This window comes from Zalophus californianus, chromosome 7 (genome assembly GCF_009762305.2).
Source record: "Zalophus californianus isolate mZalCal1 chromosome 7, mZalCal1.pri.v2, whole genome shotgun sequence".
NCBI lineage: Eukaryota > Metazoa > Chordata > Mammalia > Carnivora > Otariidae > Zalophus > Zalophus californianus.
In genome coordinates, this window is record NC_045601.1 from 115,920,358 (window position 1) to 115,940,673 (window position 20,316).

Consider the following 20,316-nt stretch of genomic DNA (forward strand, 5'->3'; position numbering starts at 1 on the left):
GCCTCCGCTCAGCCGAGCCGGGAGACTCTGGCCCGCACCCCTTTCTCCCCCGACTTCCTCCGCGCGCGCTCCACCTTCCCCACCCCTACGCTCCTGGCGTTGCGGCCGCCTCCATTCGCACGGCCCTTTCATTCCAGACGCTCGTTTACGCCGCGCGGACTGGGAGGGTGCGATTCCCGGATGCGGCCTGCGCTGTAAGCGCGCGGCCGTCCCGTAGGCCCTCGCGGCTTTACGCCGCTGACGCAGCGCGCCCAAGATGGCGGCGCGGTCGTCGTCGGGGGTGGCGGCGGCAGAGGGGGCGGCGGCCGTGGCGGCGGCGGCGACGGCAGCCGTGACGGCGGCGGCGGCGCGGGACTTGGGCCGGGGGGTATGAGGCAGCCGTGGCGGGCCAGCGGCCAAGCCGTGTAGCGGAGAAGCGGCTCCCCCTCCCTGCTTCCCTTGGCCGAGCCGGGGACGCGCGCGCGCGCCGCCGTCCGGAGCGGGCTCCCCACCCTCCACTCCCGCGACCCGCACTGCACCCCCACCCGGGCCCGGAGGATGATGAAGCTCAAGTCGAACCAGACTCGCACCTATGACGGCGACGGCTACAAGAAGCGGGCCGCGTGCCTGTGTTTCCGCAGTGAGAGCGAGGAGGAGGTGAGGCTCCGGCCGACAGGGCCGGAGGTCACCGGAATCGGCTGCCGCCTCCGGCCGAGGCGCGGGGGGCGCGGCCGCTGGGGGAGGGTGTGCCGGGGCCCCGGCAGGGCCGCTCCTCTCGGCCCGAATGAAGTTCCGACGGAATTTCTTGAGCCAAACAAGAGGAGGAAGGAAGAAGGACGGTGGGGCGGAGGGGAAGTGGGTCCGAGCGTGGCCACACGGCATGGGAGTCAGGCCGAGGGAGCTTCAGAGCCGGCCTCCTGTCATAGGAGACAGTGGCCGCGGAGAGAAGGCGGTGGGTGGGGAAGTGTGTGTGGCTTTCGGGCCAGGCCTCCAGCTTTGGATCCAGGAAGGGCAGCTCCGCACTTGTCAACCCGCACATGTGTGCAGAGGCCGCGGTGCACGAGGCGCAGGCCGGCCCTTTGTGCTGGAGTAATAGTCCACTTCACTGGCAGGTTTGGGGGTTGCCGAGGGATTATGTGTGTCTGTGAGCTTAAGGGGGGGTGGTTAGGAAGATTTAGGGCGTTGTACAAACGCCAAAGCCAGTTTATTTTACAATGCGCTGGGTAGCCTTCTGGTGTAGCTGAGAAGAAAGGACATTTGATAAGATAATCTTTATGACCTGAAAATATTTCATTTTAATTGGGAAGGCCAAAAGCAATGTTTAAGATCTTTGCCCTGACATGGCCCTATAGTAAGGCGTTTAGGATTAAATTTGCTAGCAAAATAGAATTAGAATCAGTTTCTTCTTGCATGGGGTACTTAAAAAAAAAATCTCAGCTTCCCAAAGCCTTTTCTGTGGTGATAAAGGGAATTTAGAGAAGGCAAACGTTTTTGTAAATCCACAAAGAATAGCTGCTTTGGAAATTCATAAGATGCCTGTGGGAAAGCGTTTCTCTCCTGTGCATGGTGGTAAAATGGCAGTTAAACTGGAAACAATGAAGGACAGTGAAATTCAATATGCTATATTCTGGCATTCAGCAGTGGGCTGTCGTGGCAGGGCTGCAAGTACAGTGCATCGTGTCGAAATGGGGGGAGAGGAACTTGACCCGTTAGTTATGAAAAGAAGCTGTGATGAAAGAGACAGATGGGTTGCCAAGAGTTGCTGTCCAGAGATATTTGGGAGGAAGTGGGACTTTAAATTATTGCCTGAAAAAAATTAGCAAAGCAGTAATTGTGCTATTGAGGGACTCCGTGTGTGTGTGTGTGTATGTGTGTGTGTGTGTGTGTGTGTGTGTGTGTGTTCCCTTTCAGCAAAACAGAAGGAAAGGGAATTTGGAAATGTATACTTTGTGTCCTATCATATATTGTAAAAGTCCCCAAAACAGATGTAATAAGCGGGGCATGGTGTGAATTATGTAGTTTTGGAATACATACTTGAGTAAAGTAAAATTGTCGGTGGTGGTTACTGCTCCAGAGGCTTTGTTCTCTTCATTATCATATCATATTATGGGAAATCAGATGGGATCACAGTCTTGTTTTAACTGGAGGGAAAATTAATTAGCATAATAACATGTCTTACTACAGTACTGTGGTTAAGTCTGTGAGCACCCCAATTATAAGTAGAAGGGTGTATAATTTAGTTGTATGAATGATGCAAGACTTTATTCGTTAAAAAAATCATACTAGAAGTTGAGAACATGTGAGTATTTTGGATAAATTGGAAAGTCTTCATAGATCATAAGCAAACTAAGACTTGATTTTCCGTTTTCTGTTAGTTTTATTATGCACTGACATTAACAGCCTTAATGTTAAAACATTTGACTGTGGAGTTTGAGTTTCTTTGCTGAATTTCTTTTTGAACATTGACTAATGAATGAGCAGAAGATTCATGCAAATTTTTAGTTACAGATTCAGTGGATGTTATAGCTAAAGCCCAGAAAGAACAAGAAAATTAATGAAATGCACCCATTTTAGACTTGTTCAGTTCAATTAAACAAATAAGTGTTAAGAGCCTACTATGGGTGTAGCACTCTATAATGTGGGATTTAAAGGTAAACATCCCTCCCTGCCCAAAAAAGTTGAGTACTTTTCAATGGGATCCCTTAATTGGGGAGGGATTTTGGACCACAAAATAACCTCTAGGGTGCCGTTCAACTCTCAGATTACATAATTGTGTTAGAAGGGAAGTAATTTGTTAGTTCCGGGAGAACTTTTATGTTCTCAATAGAAGTGCCAGAGACTGGAAGTATTAGCTGCCACACATTGTGGGAATGTGAAATTCAAACTCAGCAGGACATTCAACCCAATTTTATTTTTTAATGGGAACCAATGGCTTTAATCAAGATAGAATAGTTTACAGAATATTATTAGCATGAATACAATAGTAATGTAAGTATAAGGGGACCCTAGTTAATTTAATTTACCAGTGTCAGGAAATATACATATAATGTAAAGAGAAAGAGATGGAAAATATTAGCAGATAATAGACGGAATCAAACCTTGTAACATTCTGTTTTTTCAGCCCCAGAAGATTTTATTTATATGCCAGCAGTGATAGCTGAAACACTGATCCAGGTTAGGATGTATGAACATACTCAGCAAGGTTATGGAGCCAGTTTATTGAGATACTATTAGAAAGGAGACATATGTAGGGAGCTTAAAGTCTAGAGGGAGAGACAGAAGAGCAAGCCCAACAGCATGAAGAGAATGTGTTTCCTTTACTTCAACATGAACCGCTGCTTTTCCTGTTAGTAAACAAGAATCAATAGGAAAATGAGGGGGGCGCCTGGGTGGCTCAGTCGTTAGGCGTCTGCCTTCGGCTCGGTCGTGATCCCAGGGTCCTGGGATCGAGCCCCGCATGGGGCTCCCTGCTCGGCGGGGAGCCTGCTTCTCCCTCTCCCACTCTCCCCTGCTTGGGTTTGCTCTCTTGCTGTCTCTCTCTCTGTCAAATAAATAAATAAATAAATAATCTTAAAAAAAAAAAAGGAAAATCCCCCCACTTCAAAGTTTTACTAATTGTTATTGACATCTTGATAAATTAAAACCTTTAAGTTTGGGGCATTCATGATAACTAGCGTATTTATTATAGTACTTTGAACCTACTGTTAACAGTAGATAGTCTCTTACCCAACCTCCACTTAAACCAACTTGGTACACTGAATGCTGTTACTCTGGGAGCTACTGGGTTTCATATACCCCCCCAACCATGAGGCCTCCCGACCAATTGCGTGCTTACAAAGAATCAAAGTTGTCTTTATTCCTGTATTTGTTTATGTTCATCTGACTTGTTATTGTAATTATGCAGTGTAATTAAATATGATGTAAGCCCATGAAATTTGAGTTCAGAAAGAATGGTTTTGTGAGAAGTATTCTGAATCCTTTGGAATGACTCAGTAATTTCAAGTCATTAAAAGAAATTACTGCTCAATTATATGGATAAGCAAAAGATGAAGAGGGAGTCTTAAAAGTTTAGAAAGACTCTGCACATAGGTAAAGTGTTTTCAGGTTTTTGTTTTTCTTTATAGAAACCTGAACTGGAGGGATGCCTGGGTGGCTCAGTCGGTTAAGTGTTCGGCTCTTGGTTTAGGCAGGCTCAGGTCATGATCCAGGGTTTGTGGGATTGAACCCTGCATTGGGCTCCACATTTGGCAGGGAGTCTGCTGGAAGTTTTCTCCCCCTCCCTCTCTCCGTTCCCCTCCCTCTGCTTGCACATGTGCACGCATGTGCTTTCTCTCTTTCAAATGAATAATTTCTTAAAAACAAACAAAAAAACCCTGAACTGGAAAACATAGGTCATGCATGGTGGGTGTGGTATATGAAAGACAACTCAGCGTTCAACAATAGACCTATACTCGGGGGCGCCTGGGTGGCTCAGTTGGTTAAGCGACTGCCTTCGGCTCAGGTCATGATCCTGGAGTCCCAGGATCGAGTCCCACATCGGGCTCCCTGCTCGTCGGGGAGTCTCCTTCTCCCTCTGACCCTCTTCCCTCTCGTGCTTTCTATCTCTCTCATTCTCTCTCTCTCTCTCTCTGAAATAAATAAATAAAATTAAAAACAAAAACAAAAAAACAATAGACCTATACTCAAGACAAGATCTTGGGACCTACAAACAAGGATTAGCAAATAAATACACTTATATTTTTAATCTGTATCTTCCAATTAACATTTATCATAAACAATACAGAAGACTGAAACTGGTTTCTTGAGTAAGATTTTACTGTTCTGGATTGGGTAATATGACACTCATCTTTGTCCTATTATTCAACTTTGGCTCTCCGAAAGCACTTCCATTTGACATTTTTCCCTCTTTTCTCTTTTTTGGAGCCTCTGTGATGGGACAGGAAGTGAAGTATACTAGAGGTGGGCTTGCTTGTGCTCTCCTACCCTCCCCAGAGTGGAGTGGGGGAGTGTAACAGGCGTTTTAGATGGTTGAAATGTCTAGCAGTGTGAAATACTCTTTTAGAAAGACCAGTTGACACAGGTTGTATACCAGATGATGTTGCAGTGCTTGTGCTTAGGAATTAAAGCTGTGCCAAGGGTCTGTTTTTACTCAAGGTAAAAAATGAGTACTGATAGGATTGTCTCACATTTCCCTGTGTATTAAAACTGCTTTTAAAAAGAAAGGACAAAACTGTCCTTAAGGGTCTTAGGTTGGTTTGCTGAGCTTTTCCATCTCTTCGCAAGGGACTGCTGCTTCTCATTTTCTCAGCTCCTTGAGCTCACGGAGTTGGGTGGGGAGATGATTGACATTGAAGATCCTCAGTGGGCAACAACTCTGGTGGCCTGAGTGTTTGTTGGTAAAAATGTCCCAGAGGAGCAGGTGGAAGGACGTCCCTGCAGACCGCACCTTCCCCTGGGCTCTAGAGAGGGGAGTAAAAGCACAGGTGGCAATCCCAGAGGCGATAACCATGTCGACGAGCTTCCAGTAGATCCCAGGCTGGTTGGAGAGTCTTTTCGTGACATGCTTGGTCACTGTCCGGTATCACATTGCTCTAAGATCATGGTGGGTGCAGTGGTCCGGTCAGTTCTCTCAGTCTTTCCTTCTTGGGGTGTGTGCTTTCCCTTGTGCCTACCTAATAATACTGGTTAGTCAGACATTTCTCCTATTACCTCCTTTTCTGGCTACATCCTGAGATGTGAATTCTGGTCTGAAATCAAACTGCAGACTCCTTCTTTTTTAAAGATTTTTTATTTACTTATTTAACAGAGAGAGACACAGCAAGAGAGGGAACACAAGCAGGGGGAGTGGGAGAGGGAGAAGCAGGCTTCCCGCTGAGTGAGGAGCCCGACGTGGGGCCCGATCCCAGGATCCTGGGATCATGACCTGAGCCGAAGGCAGACGCTTAACGACTGAGCCACCCAGGCGCCCCTGCAGTCTCCTCCTTTTCCATTCTTTGCCCTAACCTTTTTTTTTTTTTGGCTCTTGAGTGATTCTCACGTCTCAGTAAATAATGGTGTTGCATATCTACTTTGTGTGAAGCAATCTCTATTTTTCCTCATAGCCTAGTACAAAAAGGAAGAGCCCTTGTTCAAGAATACATTAGTTTATTCATTTTTTGAGAACCCTATTATGGACTAGTCTCTGTACAAGATCCTGGGAATACACAGGTAAACAAATCTGTGGTCCCTCATAAAGTCAAGCTGTCTGCCTGCTGTGTATCTATGTCCGTGCCCTCCTGCCTGCCCCGCAGCCTCACTCCTGTGAGTGTCCTGTCTTTCCTTCTCTACTTTATTGTTCCCAGGGCAAACAGGCTAAAGTATTTCCCATCTTTTTTTTTTTTTTTTTTTTAAAGATTTTTTATTTATTTATTTATTTATTTGAGAGAGAGAGAATGAGAGATAGAGAGCATGAGAGGGAAGAGGGTCAGAGGGAGAAGCAGACTCCCTGCTGAGCAGGGAGCCCGATGTGGGACTCGATCCCGGGACTCCAGGATCATGACCTGAGCCGAAGGCAGTCGCTTAACCAACTGAGCCACCCAGGCGCCCTAAAGTATTTCCCATCTTAAAAGAAATGCTCCCTTGCCCCATGTTCCCTCCAGCTACTATGCCGTTTCTCTCTTCCCCTTCACAGGAAAACATTTCTGTACTTGCTGTTTCCATTTTCCCTCTTCCAATTTCTCTTGAACTCATTCCATTCGGGCCCTCTTCTGTGATTCTGCTGGAGCCAGTCTTCAAGATAACAAGTTAACAAATCCAGTGGCCAGTCCTGAATCCTTGTTACCTCATCATTCCTTTCATTCCTTTCTTTACCTTGCTTCTAGGACATCTTTCTAGTTCTTCCCTTTCTTTCTGGTTGTTCCTTCTTAGTATTGTATTAATCCTCATTTTCCTGAGTTCTTTTATTGCAGTGCACAAGGACACAATCTTTGAACTACTCCCTCACCCCAACACAGGCTCACACACATGATCTCATTTGGTCCCCTCTTTAAATACCATATTTATACTGATTACTTTCAACTCTCTATTTTTTAGCCCGAATTTCTCTCCTGAAATCAAGACTTGAATATACTGCAATCTACTTAATGTTTCCATTTGGATATCTGGTAGGCATGTCAAACTTAAAATACCCAAACTGAATTCTTGATTCCATCCACCAAAAACCAAACAGCAACAGAAACCTCCTTCTCCTACAGTTGTGCCTCCTTCAGTAAAGGAAATCTCTATGCTACCGCTTGCTCAGGTTAGAAACCCTGGAGCCATCCTTGACTTCTCCCTTCTCATCTAATCTTACAGCAGATCCTGCCTAACCTTCTCACTTCAACCTCTCCTGTGTTCTTCTAGCCTAACCCATTATTACCTCTTGCCTGGACTACTGCTGAATCTTCCTAGCTGGTCTTCCTAACTGCTTCTGCCCTCTCTCCTCTAGTCTTTTTTTTTTTTTTTAAGATTTTATTTATTTATTTGAGAGAGAGAGAGAATGAGAGACAGAGAGCACGAGAGGGAAGAGGGTCAGAGGGAGAAGCAGACTCCCCGACGAGCAGGGAGCCCGATGTGGGACTTGATCCCGGGACTCCAGGATCATGACCTGAGCCGAAGGCAGTCGCTTAACCAACTGAGCCACCCAGGTGCCCTCTCTCCTCTAGTCTTGTCTACCACACAGCTGCTGGAGTGATTCTTCCAACATAGATGTCAGATCATGTCACTTCTCTGCTCCAGTGGTATTCTGTCTTAGTGAATCTAACATCTTAATCATGACCCCCTAGGCTCTGCATGTTTGGGTCCCTGCCATGGCTCTGACCTCATCTCTTACTACTCTCCCTCTTACTCATCCCTCTATTCCAGCCTCACTGGCCTCTGTGCTGTTTCTCCCCCATATTAACTGCATGCCTTGCTCCCTTACTTTAGGTCTTTTAAGGCTTAGTTTTCACTTCATCAGACAGCTCTTTAATGATCGTGCTATAGAAAGTAACACCAATCCATTGTCACTGTGTCTCCTGGGCTTCTTTCTGGGCAGCACATATCACCACCAAGACCATGTTATGTACTCACATGTTTCTGTTTCCTCTCACTAGAATGCAGCTAGTTTATGAGGATAGAAATTTTTGTCTGTTTTATGCATTCCTGTATCCTTGGTGCTTAGAACATAGTATATGCTCAATGCTATTTGTTGACTGTGTGAATGAATGAATGAACACATTGTCCCTGCTTTTAAGAAGCTTACAGTCTAGTAGAGGAATTGAAAATACCCAAAATATACTGAATGCTAGTGTCTACCAATAATGTGTTGATAAAAATGTTTCAGGGAAGTCTTCTGGCTCTTATTTCCAGTGTCTTAGTGACAGGGTGTCTGATAATGTTGAGTATCAGCCCAATGGGAGTTTATGTGTAATTGGTTGTAAATCTTTTCTGAATCTCAATGGATCTTCCCATGATAGGGCACTTAGGATTTCTTTCAGATGTTGAACTTGTGAGTCTGTGCCATCTTGCAGGATTCGTGTTGGGTAGTTGATATAACGAACTGATCCTCAACCCTAGTGATGCAGTACCTGAGGAAAAAGGATTTTCATTTTGCTGATAGCCTGGAGCCTTTTATTAGTAAGTAAATAAATACGTCAACAAACTGCAGTCAAGTAGTAGATACTGTTTTAATGACTTGTCGATAGTGGTTCATAGCCAACAATGTATATCAAATCTGGATTCCAAAGTTTAGTTAGTAGTAGAGTAATCAGTTTGCAAATGAAGGTTGATAGGGATGGTCATAAAATTTTTCTGTCATCATCATTTTGTACTTTATCTAGGTCAAAGTGAAAGAGACATGATGTAAAGTTTGTGAGTGCCGCGTCTTGAAGCATTTGATTTGTGGTGGTTAATGTATGAAGCAGAACAAAAGAACCATCATAGGCAAAGAAGATAATATGTGGATAAAAGAAGAATAAGGAATTGAATTTAGAAATAAAGTCCCCAAACTTTAAAATTTAGTAATAAAACATATGCACTCAAAGTCAACTTGCTGAGTAACATCCTCTCTATACCCAAGAAGACTTTCTTGAATCCAGTTTGAGAATTTCTATCCTAAAGTGACATGGAAGCACTCAAGAATGCCCACAGTCTTTTTCCCAGCCTTCTTGAAACCCTTGCTGCCTAGCTTACTAATAAGCCTTTAGGGAAAAATGTTCGTGGTTTTTTTTTTTCTTTTAAAGATTTTATTTATTTCGGGAGATAGAGTGTGTGAACACAAACAGGGAGAGGGGCAGAGGCAGAGGGAGAGAGAGAATCTCAAGCAGGATCCATGCTGCATGAGGAGCCCTACTCGGGGCTCAATCCCACGACCCTGAGATCATGACCTGAGCCAAAATCAAGAGTCAGATTCTTAGCTGATTGAGCCACCCAGACGCTCCGAAAAATGTTCATTCTTAGAGTCGTTCGTTCGTTTACTCATTTGTTGTACAAACTTGAGTGCCTGCTTCTAGGCCAGACACTGTTCTTGGAATGCAGTGGTGAAACAAGGCAGAATGGAAGCTCTTGCTCTTGTGAAGCTTCTGATAACAGATGCAGGGAGACAGTAAATGAGCAAAACTATTAGTGAACTTGATGATTTTAGGCAGTGTTGGTGGTGCTGGGCAGGAAATGAATGTATGATGGGACTAAGTGGTGGTAGGGGTGTTGGCAAATTGGGATCGGGTAGTCTGTGAACAGCAAGACGGAGGGAAGAGCAATTACAGAGGCCCCAAGTGGGAATGAATTTGGCAAGGGGGAAAAGCAGGAAGCTGGCCAGAGCGGCCAAAGGCCAAGTGGAGGAGAGTGGTAGGAGATGTTGCAGAGGTGGGAGGGCACCATTTCCTGTGGGGCTTTGTTACTTTTCCAATTTTCCTGGTTCTCCTTTACTCTGTCCTGCCTCTGTCACTTACAGCAACCCAGCAAACAAACCAGTAACATCCCATGAAACCACCTTCTTTCCCTTGTATGTGAGGAGTAGACGTGATGGTGACGGTTGATTAGAAAAAGTTGTGCTTGAGAAATGTACAAGTGGAGATGAAAATACTGTTCTGTCATCTTTTTTTTTAAGATTTTATTTATTTATTTTGACAGACAGGGAGAGAGGGAACACAAGCCGGAGGAGTGGGAGAGGGAGAAGCAGGTCTCCCGCTGAGCAGGGAGCCCGATGTGGGGCTCGATCACAGGACCCTGCGATCATGACCTGAGCCGAAGGCAGCCGCTTAACGACTGAGCCACCCATGTGCTCCTGTTCTGTCATCTTTTTAAGAGATAAATCTGAAAGGACCCAAAGAAAAGACCCTGAAGTTTCTTTACACTTTCCTAGGGTAATTTAGTCAGAAAGGCTCCTTTGAATAGGTAGTATATATGCACACAGTACAAAAATCAAAAGGTACAAAGGATATGGAACGAAAGAGTCAGGTAGTTAGCTTATAAAAGATAAGACAGCAGTGCATTGCATATGAAAGATTGTGGGGTATTTTTGTTTAATAGAATAGAGGTTTGCTAGTTTTTCCTAGAAATATATTTGAACCCAGGCCACTTGAATGCCTGTGGTTTTTCAGCACTTACTAGTTTTATTGAGGTTCCGTAACCTGAAGTGCCAGGGATCCTTTTAGAATGGGGAGCTGCTGGGAATGGAGGGGCGTGCGTGCTTGCGGGCGTAGCATCAGTGTTGGCAGCGGGCTTTGTGTGTCAGGACGGTGCTGTGATGTGGCAGCTGCTTGTCCGACTGGCCTTCAAGCCCCTGAGAAGCAGCTTAGCAGTTGTCTGGGTCAGACTGGGCTTGCCAGTTTCTAAACTCTCATTGTTTAGACTACTCAGAGTTGACCTTTTAAGCCAAAGTACCTTCCTAGTACTGGTAGGAGGCTGTTCACTTTAGCCATATGCTTTTGTCCCCAGCTGTGGAATGGGGAGTAGGTAGAATTCTGAGTGGAATTGTGGCTTTTCAGCTCTTCCTGAGAGACTGTGAAATAATAGAAGGCATGTATTGGTCTCTGGCCCTGGTTCCTGGCACAGAGCTCCCAATACTCTTGTGATATCCTGTGATAAGAACATCTCTTGTTCTAATATTGGTCTTTGTCCTCTACTCCTGAACCAGGGCTCCTGAAACTCTTGTAATTTTCTGGGTGATAGGAATGTCTTTTGTTCTAATGAGGTAACTCTGGGTGGGTTCCTGGATGGCTCCTGGCCAGTCACTAGAAAGACCAAGCCGTGATTAGAAGCTTGGAATTTTCAGCCCTGCCCCCCATTGCCTTGAGAAGGGAGAAGGGCTGAAAATGGAGTTAATGGTCCATCATTCGTAGGTGATGAAGTTTCCATAAAAATCCCAGTAGTACAGGGTTCGGAGAATTTCCAGGTTGGTGAACACATTTCACACCAGGAGGGTAACACATCCCACCTCCGTGGGGCCAGAAGCTTCTTGCCCTACGCATCTCTTCATCTGGCTCTTCATCTGTATCCTTTACCATATTCTTTAATAAACTGGTAAACATATGAAGTGTTTCTCTAAGTTCTGTGAGCTACTCTGGCAAATTAATTGAACCCACGGAGGGGGCTGTTGGAACCTCTGATCTGTAGCCAGTTGGTTGGAAGCATTGGTGATAATGGAGGCTTGTGACTGGCATCAGAAAGGGTGGTGGCGGACTTGTGGGTCTGAGCTCTTAACCTGCGGGATCTGAGCTATCTTCGGGTAGAGAGATGCCGCTCAGAGATAGTGCCAGAATCGAGTTAATTGTAGGACACCCAGCTGGTGTTGCAGAGACTTGCTTGTTGTAGGGGAACCCCACACATTCTGTGACCAGAAGTATCAAAAGTGAAATGTGCTTTTGTGAGTAGTGAAGGAGAATCTCAGGAAAGAAACACAATAAGGAAGAACTGGGTTTTCCCCTTTTCAAGAAGGAAGAAAACGGAGATTTTTCCTTCTCACAGACTGTGCCTTAACCTTTTCTGTCTCCTCGCACTAGTCCCCTAAAATGCGAACCCAGAGCTGGCTATGGGAAACTTGACTGAGGAAGATCATCACAGTGCAACCTTCTTATTTATAAAATAGAAAAGAATTACTAGAATGATTCAGCCATATTCAGATGTGAGCACCAGAATATTTGCAAAGCAAATATGAGTGGGTTTTTTTTTTTGTTTTTGACATTTTATTATTTATATCGTGTGTGCTGCTGCTGTTTTCTTAGCACAGTTAACTAGAAGTGGACTGTGTGCAAATCTGGTTATGCATCCCAGGCAGGGAAGATCATGCCTTTTGTGGGCTTTATCCAAATATACTTTAAAAAATTCTTAGTTTAGGGGGTGTCTGGGTGGCTCAGTCAGTTAAGCGTCTGCCTTTGGCTCAGGTCATGATCCCAGGGCCCTGGGATCGAGTCCTGCATCGGGCTCCCTGCTCTGCGGGGAGCCTGCTTCTACCTCTCCCTCTACCTACTTATGCTGTCTCTATCTCTCTGTCAAATACATGAATAAAATCTTTAAAAAAGAAAATTCTTAGTTTAGGACACTTTTAAACTCTTCTTCTTGGGCGCCTGGGTGGCTCAGTTGGTTAAGCGACTGCCTTCGGCTCAGATCATGATCCTGGAGTCCCGGGATCGAGTCCCGCATCGGGTTCCCTGCTCGGCGGGGAGTCTGCTTCTCCCTCTGACCCTCCCCCCTCTCATGTGCTCTCTCTCTCTCATTCTCGCTCTCTCAAATAAATAAATAAAATCTTTAAAAAATAAAAAAAAATAAACTCTTCTTTTTTCCAACATTGATTCTTTTAATAAGTATTTGGTTATTTTTATTTATTTTATTTTTTTATTATTATGTTTAATTAGCCAACATATAGTACATCATTAATTTTTTTTTTTTTTAGGATTTTATTTATTTGACACAAAGAGAGAGCACAAGCAGGGGAAGCGGCAGGCAGAGGGAGAAGCAGACTCCCCGCTGAGCAGGGAGTCTGATACGGGACTCGATCCCATAGCCCTGGGATCATGACCTGAGCCAAAGGCAGACGCTTAACCGACTGAGCCACCCATGCGCCCAAGTACATCATTAGTTTTTGATGTAGTGTTCTTAACTCTTTTTCGAGATGAGAAGTTAATAACTTGATTATCATAAAACATTATCTTACATCTGTATATTTTGTGAGCTTTTCCAAAAGGAGATAGAGTGAATTTCTACTCCATGTAAAGAAAATTATTACAAAAACATTAAAAACTTAAATCTAGGGCGCCTGGGTGGCTCAGTTGGTTAAGCGACTGCCTTCGGCTCAGGTCATGATCCTGGAGTCCCGGGATCGAGTCCCGCATCGGGCTCCCTGCTCAGTGGGGGGTCTGCTTCTCCCTCTGACCTTCTTCCCTCTCGTGCTCTCTCTACCATTCTCTCTCTCTCAATAAATAAATAAAAATAAAAAATAAATGAAAAATAAAAACTTAAATCTAAAGCAAGTAGAAACAAACTTACAGAGAAGACAAGACTATTATAAACATAAAAAAGAAATGATCCCTGAAGTAGACTTTCTTTGTATACACTTAGTTGTTCTCTTCGTTCATAAAACAGTAAAGTCCTTTTAAAGAACTGCCTGGAGGGGCACCTGGTTGGCTCAGTCAGTAGAGCATGTGACTCTTGATCTTGGGGTCAACTCTTGATCTTGGGATCATGAGTTTGAGCCCCCCCCATTGGGTGTAGGTAGGGGTATAAAGATTACTCAAAAAATACGAGGAAGGGGGCGCCTGGGTGGCTCAGTCGTTAAGTGTCTGCCTTTGGCTCAGGTCATGAACCCAGGGTCCTGGGATCGAGCCCCACATTGGGCTCCCTGCTCAGCAGGAAGCTGGCTTTACCCTCTCCCACTCTCCCTGCTTGTGTTCCTACTCTCGCTATCTCTCTTCAAATAAATAAATAAAATCTTAAAAAAAAAAAAAAGGATAGTGATTTTTCTTTGAATATTCAGGAATTCTAGTAAACTTCTTTAAGAGAAGATATGTGCTTTTATAGGACACTTTGTGAGTAGCTTGAATTAACATATTTTGAGTAACTGGAACTTTAATTATTTAATGTTTCATTTTTTTCCTCTTTGCAGAAATGACTTGGTTGTTAAACTTCTATTCAGCCATCACTTACTAACTGTGCTGAGCCCTGACTCAGGGCCTTTACACCTCTCACTGCAGTACTGATTGTTTTCCTGGGGGGTTTTGCAGTTTGGGTAGACTGCCTTTAATAATAATAAGATGAAACTTTTAGATTTTATTGGTAAAATGAGCTAGAAAAATAATCCAGAGAGTTTCTGTGTGCAATAATTATATTTCTATGGTATTTTCAAAGATTCAGTATTTAATAAGGACATAGCTTGGGGTCATCCTGCCAGACACCATGAGTGATTTTTTTTTTCCAAAAAGGAATTTTTTTTTTAATTATGAAAGTAGTTGTGTATCTATAAAGAACACTCCAAACTGAGGAGGTTAAGATGTGTAGAATAGAATGTGAGCTCCTGAGGAGCTAGCTGTGAGCTCTTGGCAGGTTGTAGTGTAGAATGTAAAATATAAGCTAATTAAAGAAGTGATGGAGGGGAGTGTTTATTGGGAATTTGGAGGAGTCTGTGAAGATGAGCTTGAGTGTCAGGGACAGTTTTATGGGGTTTGTAGGGCCACACGTAAATGTCTTGGTTAGATTTGGGTAGCTGACAGAAGAGAGTCCAGGTGGAGGACATTGGGCCATGTAGGTGACCTCATGAAAAGTCTTTGGAGTTAGGCCTTTGGAATCCTGTTTGCCCTGAAGTGTCGTGAGGACCACATGCTAATGGCTCATGGCTGTGTTTGGAATGCAAGATGATTAAAGAGTTTTTAAAAATTAGTTGCCAACAGGGGCGCCTGGGTGGCTCAGTCAGTTAAGTGGCTGCCTTCGGCTGAGGTCATGATCCCAGGGTCCTGGGATCGAGCCCCACGTTGGGCTACCTGCTCAGCGGGGAGTCTGCTTCTCCCTCTCCCTGCCTCTCTGCCTACTTGTGCTCTCTGTCAAATAAATAAATAAAATCTTTTAAAAAAATTAGTTTCCAACATTTTAATTTGAAAATTTTCAAATAAGGAATTTGGTGTTCAGGTTTCTCTTGAAAAATCAGAAGATCTGGACCAGCTTTCCTATGTGATGACTGTGGCCAGAGCTGAGTGGCGGCCACCCTTTGGGCTGCCCCCCTCTCTTCAGTGGGCCACTGTCCTTACCACTCCCTGTGGTCCCCTTGATATCGACGCGCAGTGACAGCTAACATTTATTGCAGTGGCTGAGGTGTTACTGCCTTCTGAAGGTAGAGTTAAGAGAAAGGTCAAATATTTCTTGTACCTTTTTAAATTTCAAGAAAAATAGGGAGTGCATATTTGAAAATATTCCTTCTTCCTCTTTCCTTTAGACACATGACAAGTCCGTGTCAGAAGATTCTGACTGATTTCACACACTTGTGCCCCCTGCCCAGGCCCCATAGAGTGGCATTTTGAGTTTCGATGTCTGTAGTGTTTAAGAGCTTAGGCCCTGGAGTCAGACACACCCGGGTTGGAGCCCTGGCTCTTACTTACGCTCACTAGTCTGGTGATCCTGAGCAAATTACTTTACATCTCTTTGCCTCATCTTCTCACTTGTAACAATAATAGTACCTCCCTATGTTATTGTATCGTTGGAGGACTAAGTGAAATCACTTAATATATAGAACACTTAGTCCAGTGTCTGGCCCACATTAACATTTGGGGTCAGCCATGTCAATATAAAGCTAAGAAAAAGACAGTTTCTAACTTCATCGCAACCTGGGCTTGTGTAGTGAATTGTGGTGGGAAGAAGGTTATGGAAATTTGTGAGTGCTGGTTTGCATTTGTTAATTAAATCAGTTTGTGCTTCTTGAGCAGTGGATACTGTGCTGCGTTCCAGTGAATGAGGCAGACAGCCCCTGCTTTCACATTGTTTACATTCGGCAGTGGAGAGAACAAGCCAGCAGTTGCAATATAGTGTGATAATTTGAAGTAGAAGGTCTTAAAATAGAGTACTTCAGCGATTCTCTGGTTTCATCTTTTATGACAATTTTAGTGTTAGGAGAGGTACCAGACAGGGCAGAGTACTTGGTGATGGTGGGCCCTGTTTGTAAGCGCATGGCGCTGTTAAGCAGTCCACCATCTTTCCTTCTCCTTTCCTCAGATCGTCATTTATGGAGCACCTACCATCATTTAGGCAAATGTCCAAGCCTGACAGAGAAAAGAGAAAGAGAAGCCTTTCTCTGGACAAAGAAAGCTCTTGTCCTCAGCCTGCCTCCCCCACTCTGTCCCAGATCTGTACTTGGAGAAAGAGAAATTAAGAGGGTCCAACCAAACCAATGTCTGGGAGAGGAATAAAGACACTTCTCATCCCCAAGGACTTGAAAACGAGAAGCTCAACAGAGAACCCTACCAGTTCGGAACCTTGGAGCTGCCACCGGAACCAGGAAAATCCTTCAAAATTAAACTTACTTTTTATTTCATGATATTAATACTTTGTACCATTAAAAACTTGTACTTTATGGCATGTCTAAGAAAATATTTTAAATGCATAAAAGAAAACCAATTTATTTTAACACCTTGAATTTTATTTAAAATAATCCCTGTAGCTTGATTTTATAATAAAACTTAAAAATTTTTTAAACTAGAAGCACAGTGCTGTGGGAGAAAGAAATGGGGAGATGAATTCTTTGGTTTAATAAGGTGCGTGTCTGGGAAGGACTTGGCAGAGGACTTGATCAAGGGACTTGGGGGAGGGTCTGCTGTGGTCAGACTGGGCAAAGAGGCCAAGGGCAGCCAAGGCAGTAGCATACGCGTTAGAGCCTCTGGAGAAGAGTTTGTGGGCCATGGTGCAGAGATAGAGAGTGTACTGAATGATTGATTTTTCTGGTAGAAAATCAGAGAATAGAATGTAGAGTCATTCTGTGAGTGACTTTGCAAGTGGGTGCCTCTCTTTGAGGAGAAGGATAAATGCTTATTATTTCTAGGGTTTCTGGTCAGCTCCCCTTTCCTCAGAGCATTCTTCTCTTCTTTTTGGAGAAATCCTCCTTTGGAGAGGAGGAAGGGCCCACCCTACCATCCCAAGAACTGAATGGGCACAGTGTGCTAGCTCCCTTCTCTGGTGTGCCTGTGTGGATGCAGGACTCAGGCTCCATTAGTTGTGGCTCAGTGCTTCCAGTCCTGAGGAGGTTGGGGGGAGGGGAGGGGGAGGGCAGTGGCTATGTGCTTACCAGATGTTTGTGTCTTAGATCCAGGCTTTTGCTGCCAGCCCTGGCGTGCCATGGTGTGGGCATATCCTCCAAGCCTGGCATTTTAGTCCCTGCCATCCCAATATTCTGAGCCTTTGATGTTTCTTTCAGTACAGTCCCTTTGACTACAGATGGCCAGACTTGGTTTGAACCCTGTCTAATGCCACTCCAGGTAGTTTTTAAGGTAACCTCCTCACTAATGCAGTGTACCAGAGGAAATGTATGTGCAGAGTCCAAATTTTTATTAATTTCTTTTTCTTTTTTTATTAAAGATTTTATTTATTTGAGAGAGCCAGTGAGAGAGAGCGCATGAGCATGAGCAGTGGGAGAGAGGCAGAGGAATAGGGAGAAGCAGGCTCCCTTGGGGCTGATCTCCCTGAGATCATGACCTGAGCTGGAGGCAGACACTTAACTGAATCACCGAGGAGCCTCTATTTTTTTTTCCCTGGGAGAGCTTTTTCATTTTACTCATGGTGGAGGCTTTAACATTTTTCCATTTTTTATGGTAAAAATTTCTTCTTGCTAGTTTGTAAAATTGATTTTAAATGGCCAAAGAATAATCCAGTCAAATTAGAGCAAGTGTAACTAACACTGGCCTAAATGCTGATATTTTTATGAAATGCTTACCAGCATCATTATATACCCTCTCTATGCTCGATGCTTATAGTTTCTCATTTTAGAATTGTCCTAAAGAATATTTGAGAGTGTGTGAATTTTTAAATATTTTAAACCTTGTGGATGTCAAGGACCAGATTTAAAAAAATGTGTTTTTAAAAATTTTTTAAGTAATCTCTGCCCCCAAAATGGGGCTTGAACTCAACAACCCCGAGATTAAGAGTTGCATGCTCTACAGACTGAGCCAGCTATTTAGTGCCCCCCAAAATGTTTTTTAATAATGTAAGCTTATGAAAACTATAGGATGCTTCTTAAAATACACATTATGGTCTCCAAGTTCTATCTTGGTCAACAAGAATTTTATTGAGTCCTTACTTTATATAAAGTACTAATCTAGATGCAGTGATGATTTTTAAAACTGAGGATGTGTTTCCTAGTCTCTGGGAAGAATGCTTTTCTAAATTGGTTAATTTAATTTCCTTCAGTCATTTCAGTGCAGTTGAAGAAGCAGCTATTATGTGTCTTATGTGGGGGCAGATAGAAAAATGGAAGAGACAGGACTTAAAGTACATGGAACAATTAGAAAAAGCGTAGAGGCTGTGCTTTGGAGAGCCTTCATGTTGGAGACAAAACCCTGAAGTCGTCAGTCTTGTGCTTTAGGAAAGGATAGGATGTAGGTACGTAGGAAGGAGGGGAACGGCTATGTCTAGAAGGCGATCCAGCGTGGATTTGGGTTGATTAGGACAGCTTTTTAGGAAAGAAGTACATTTTCATCTGGGATTGGAGGGTAGATAAAAGAAAAAACCTAGAGCCTGAATTATATTGATGTGAATTTGAGAAAACTCCTAACAGGTGGCACCATCTTTCTGAGAAGTAAAATATATATACTGAAAGTGGTCTGGTCGTAGGAATTTCAGAGGCAAGAAAAAGTCTGGCAGACTAGAATGGTTGGGATCCAAAGGATAGTTTTGTAAGGTTGGAGGTTGAATGGTCTGTATCCTTGCAAGCAGTTGTGGGCCTGCTGTGTGTAGAGCACCACAGAGGATGAACTTTAAGCAGGAAAGACCGTTTTAGAACTCTGGAAACTTAAATTCCATCTTCAAAAGGGAGGATAGAATTTATAGTGTTCACATTTTCTGTATTTCCCTATTCCTTTGCATGTAGGAGCTGGAGAGGGGAAAGGAAACAGGAAATGTTTCAAGGTTGGGGACTGATTCAGGAGCATTATATAAGGTCAGGGGAGTGGGAAACTAACCGAGAGTCAGTTTTTCATCTGTAAAGTGGGAAAAAATGGCACCTAATTTATGAAGTTCTATGAACCTTGAATGAGGGAAGATAAAGTCCTTCCCAGGTACATATTGAGTACCCAAGAATTGTTAGCCAGTGTTACTAAGACAGGAACACTGAAGGAATCCCAATGGTCAACAAATAATTACAATTCGGTGAGAGAAGTGTTGTGGGGAAAAAAAGTGTTGTGAAAGAACCCTGCCCAGAATGCTTAAGGAACGGAGTGACTAACGGAGTGACTAACGGAGTGACTAACTTGAATAGGAAAGTTGGAAATAGTGGGAAAGGAGTAAATCTGGGTGTTGAAGGGTGAGTAGAAGTTTGCTGCCACTATGTTAATAGAGATTATGCAGACCTTAAAAAAATCACATCAGATCCCGATCATAATGGCCTAACACAGCTGCATAAAGATAGACTTCAGTGTGGCATGGGATCCAAAAACATAGGGAGTGGGAAAGAAAAAATTTAATGGAATAAACTTTAAAAAGGATTTAAATGCAATAAATGGGGCAGTGTGAGTGTACTTTGAAAGGGCTTTATGGAAGGAGGTAAGACTTGAGGTTATAGAATCTTGAAATTTGTAAACCTGGAAGTAACCCTAGACTAAATCTCTCCAGCCATTTCAGTGAGATAAGGGAACTGAAACCAAAAAGGTGTTCACATCTGTCTACTGTGCTATTTCTGGTAAAATAAGGCATACGCAGGTAGAAAAGAACAGTTTTTTTTTTCCTGACAGATCCACAAGAAGGAGTTAAAAGTGGAAAGGAAGAAAGTTGAATAAAAATACATTTCTAAAGCTGACTCCCAGCACCAGCATTGAAAACAAAACAAAGCAGGTGGAATGAGGCTGTGATACAATTATAGAAGTATAATCTATACTGACTTGAGCAGCATCTATTGCTTATTGTCACCCTTGGCTGCGGCTGATCACGCATCCCAGAGCCAGCACATGTGTGTTGTGGGAAGAAAGCTGAATTTATCAGAAACATGGATATTTTGGGCAAAGTTTGAATTCTAGAGACTTATTTTTGAAGGAAGTTTTATTAGTCTTCCTTCCATTATAAAGCTATTTCATGCTCACTGTAGTGAATTGGAAAACATTCCCTCTTTTGAGCCCACTAGATGGTAAGTTACCAGAGTTCGTAGTTCACCTTCCCTGG

The 20,316-nt window shown here is 43.6% G+C and overlaps 1 protein-coding gene and 1 long non-coding RNA gene across 2 annotated transcripts in view; both read left to right on the plus strand.

Annotated features, from left to right (window-relative positions):
• The first annotated feature begins 236 nt into the window (after positions 1-236).
• NUDT3 (nudix hydrolase 3) overlaps positions 237-20,316 on the plus strand; it is a 126,274-nt gene continuing 106,194 nt past the window's right edge. The window contains exon 1 of the mRNA XM_027603477.2: positions 237-636. Coding sequence (XP_027459278.1) covers positions 538-636 — 99 coding nt within the window. The 5' untranslated portion in view covers positions 237-537. The remainder of the gene's footprint in view (positions 637-20,316) is intronic.
• On the plus strand, positions 8,479-16,528 carry LOC113927565. The gene is made up of 2 exons (XR_003521664.1): positions 8,479-8,613; positions 16,171-16,528. It is a non-coding gene; the product is annotated as an uncharacterized LOC113927565 (long non-coding RNA).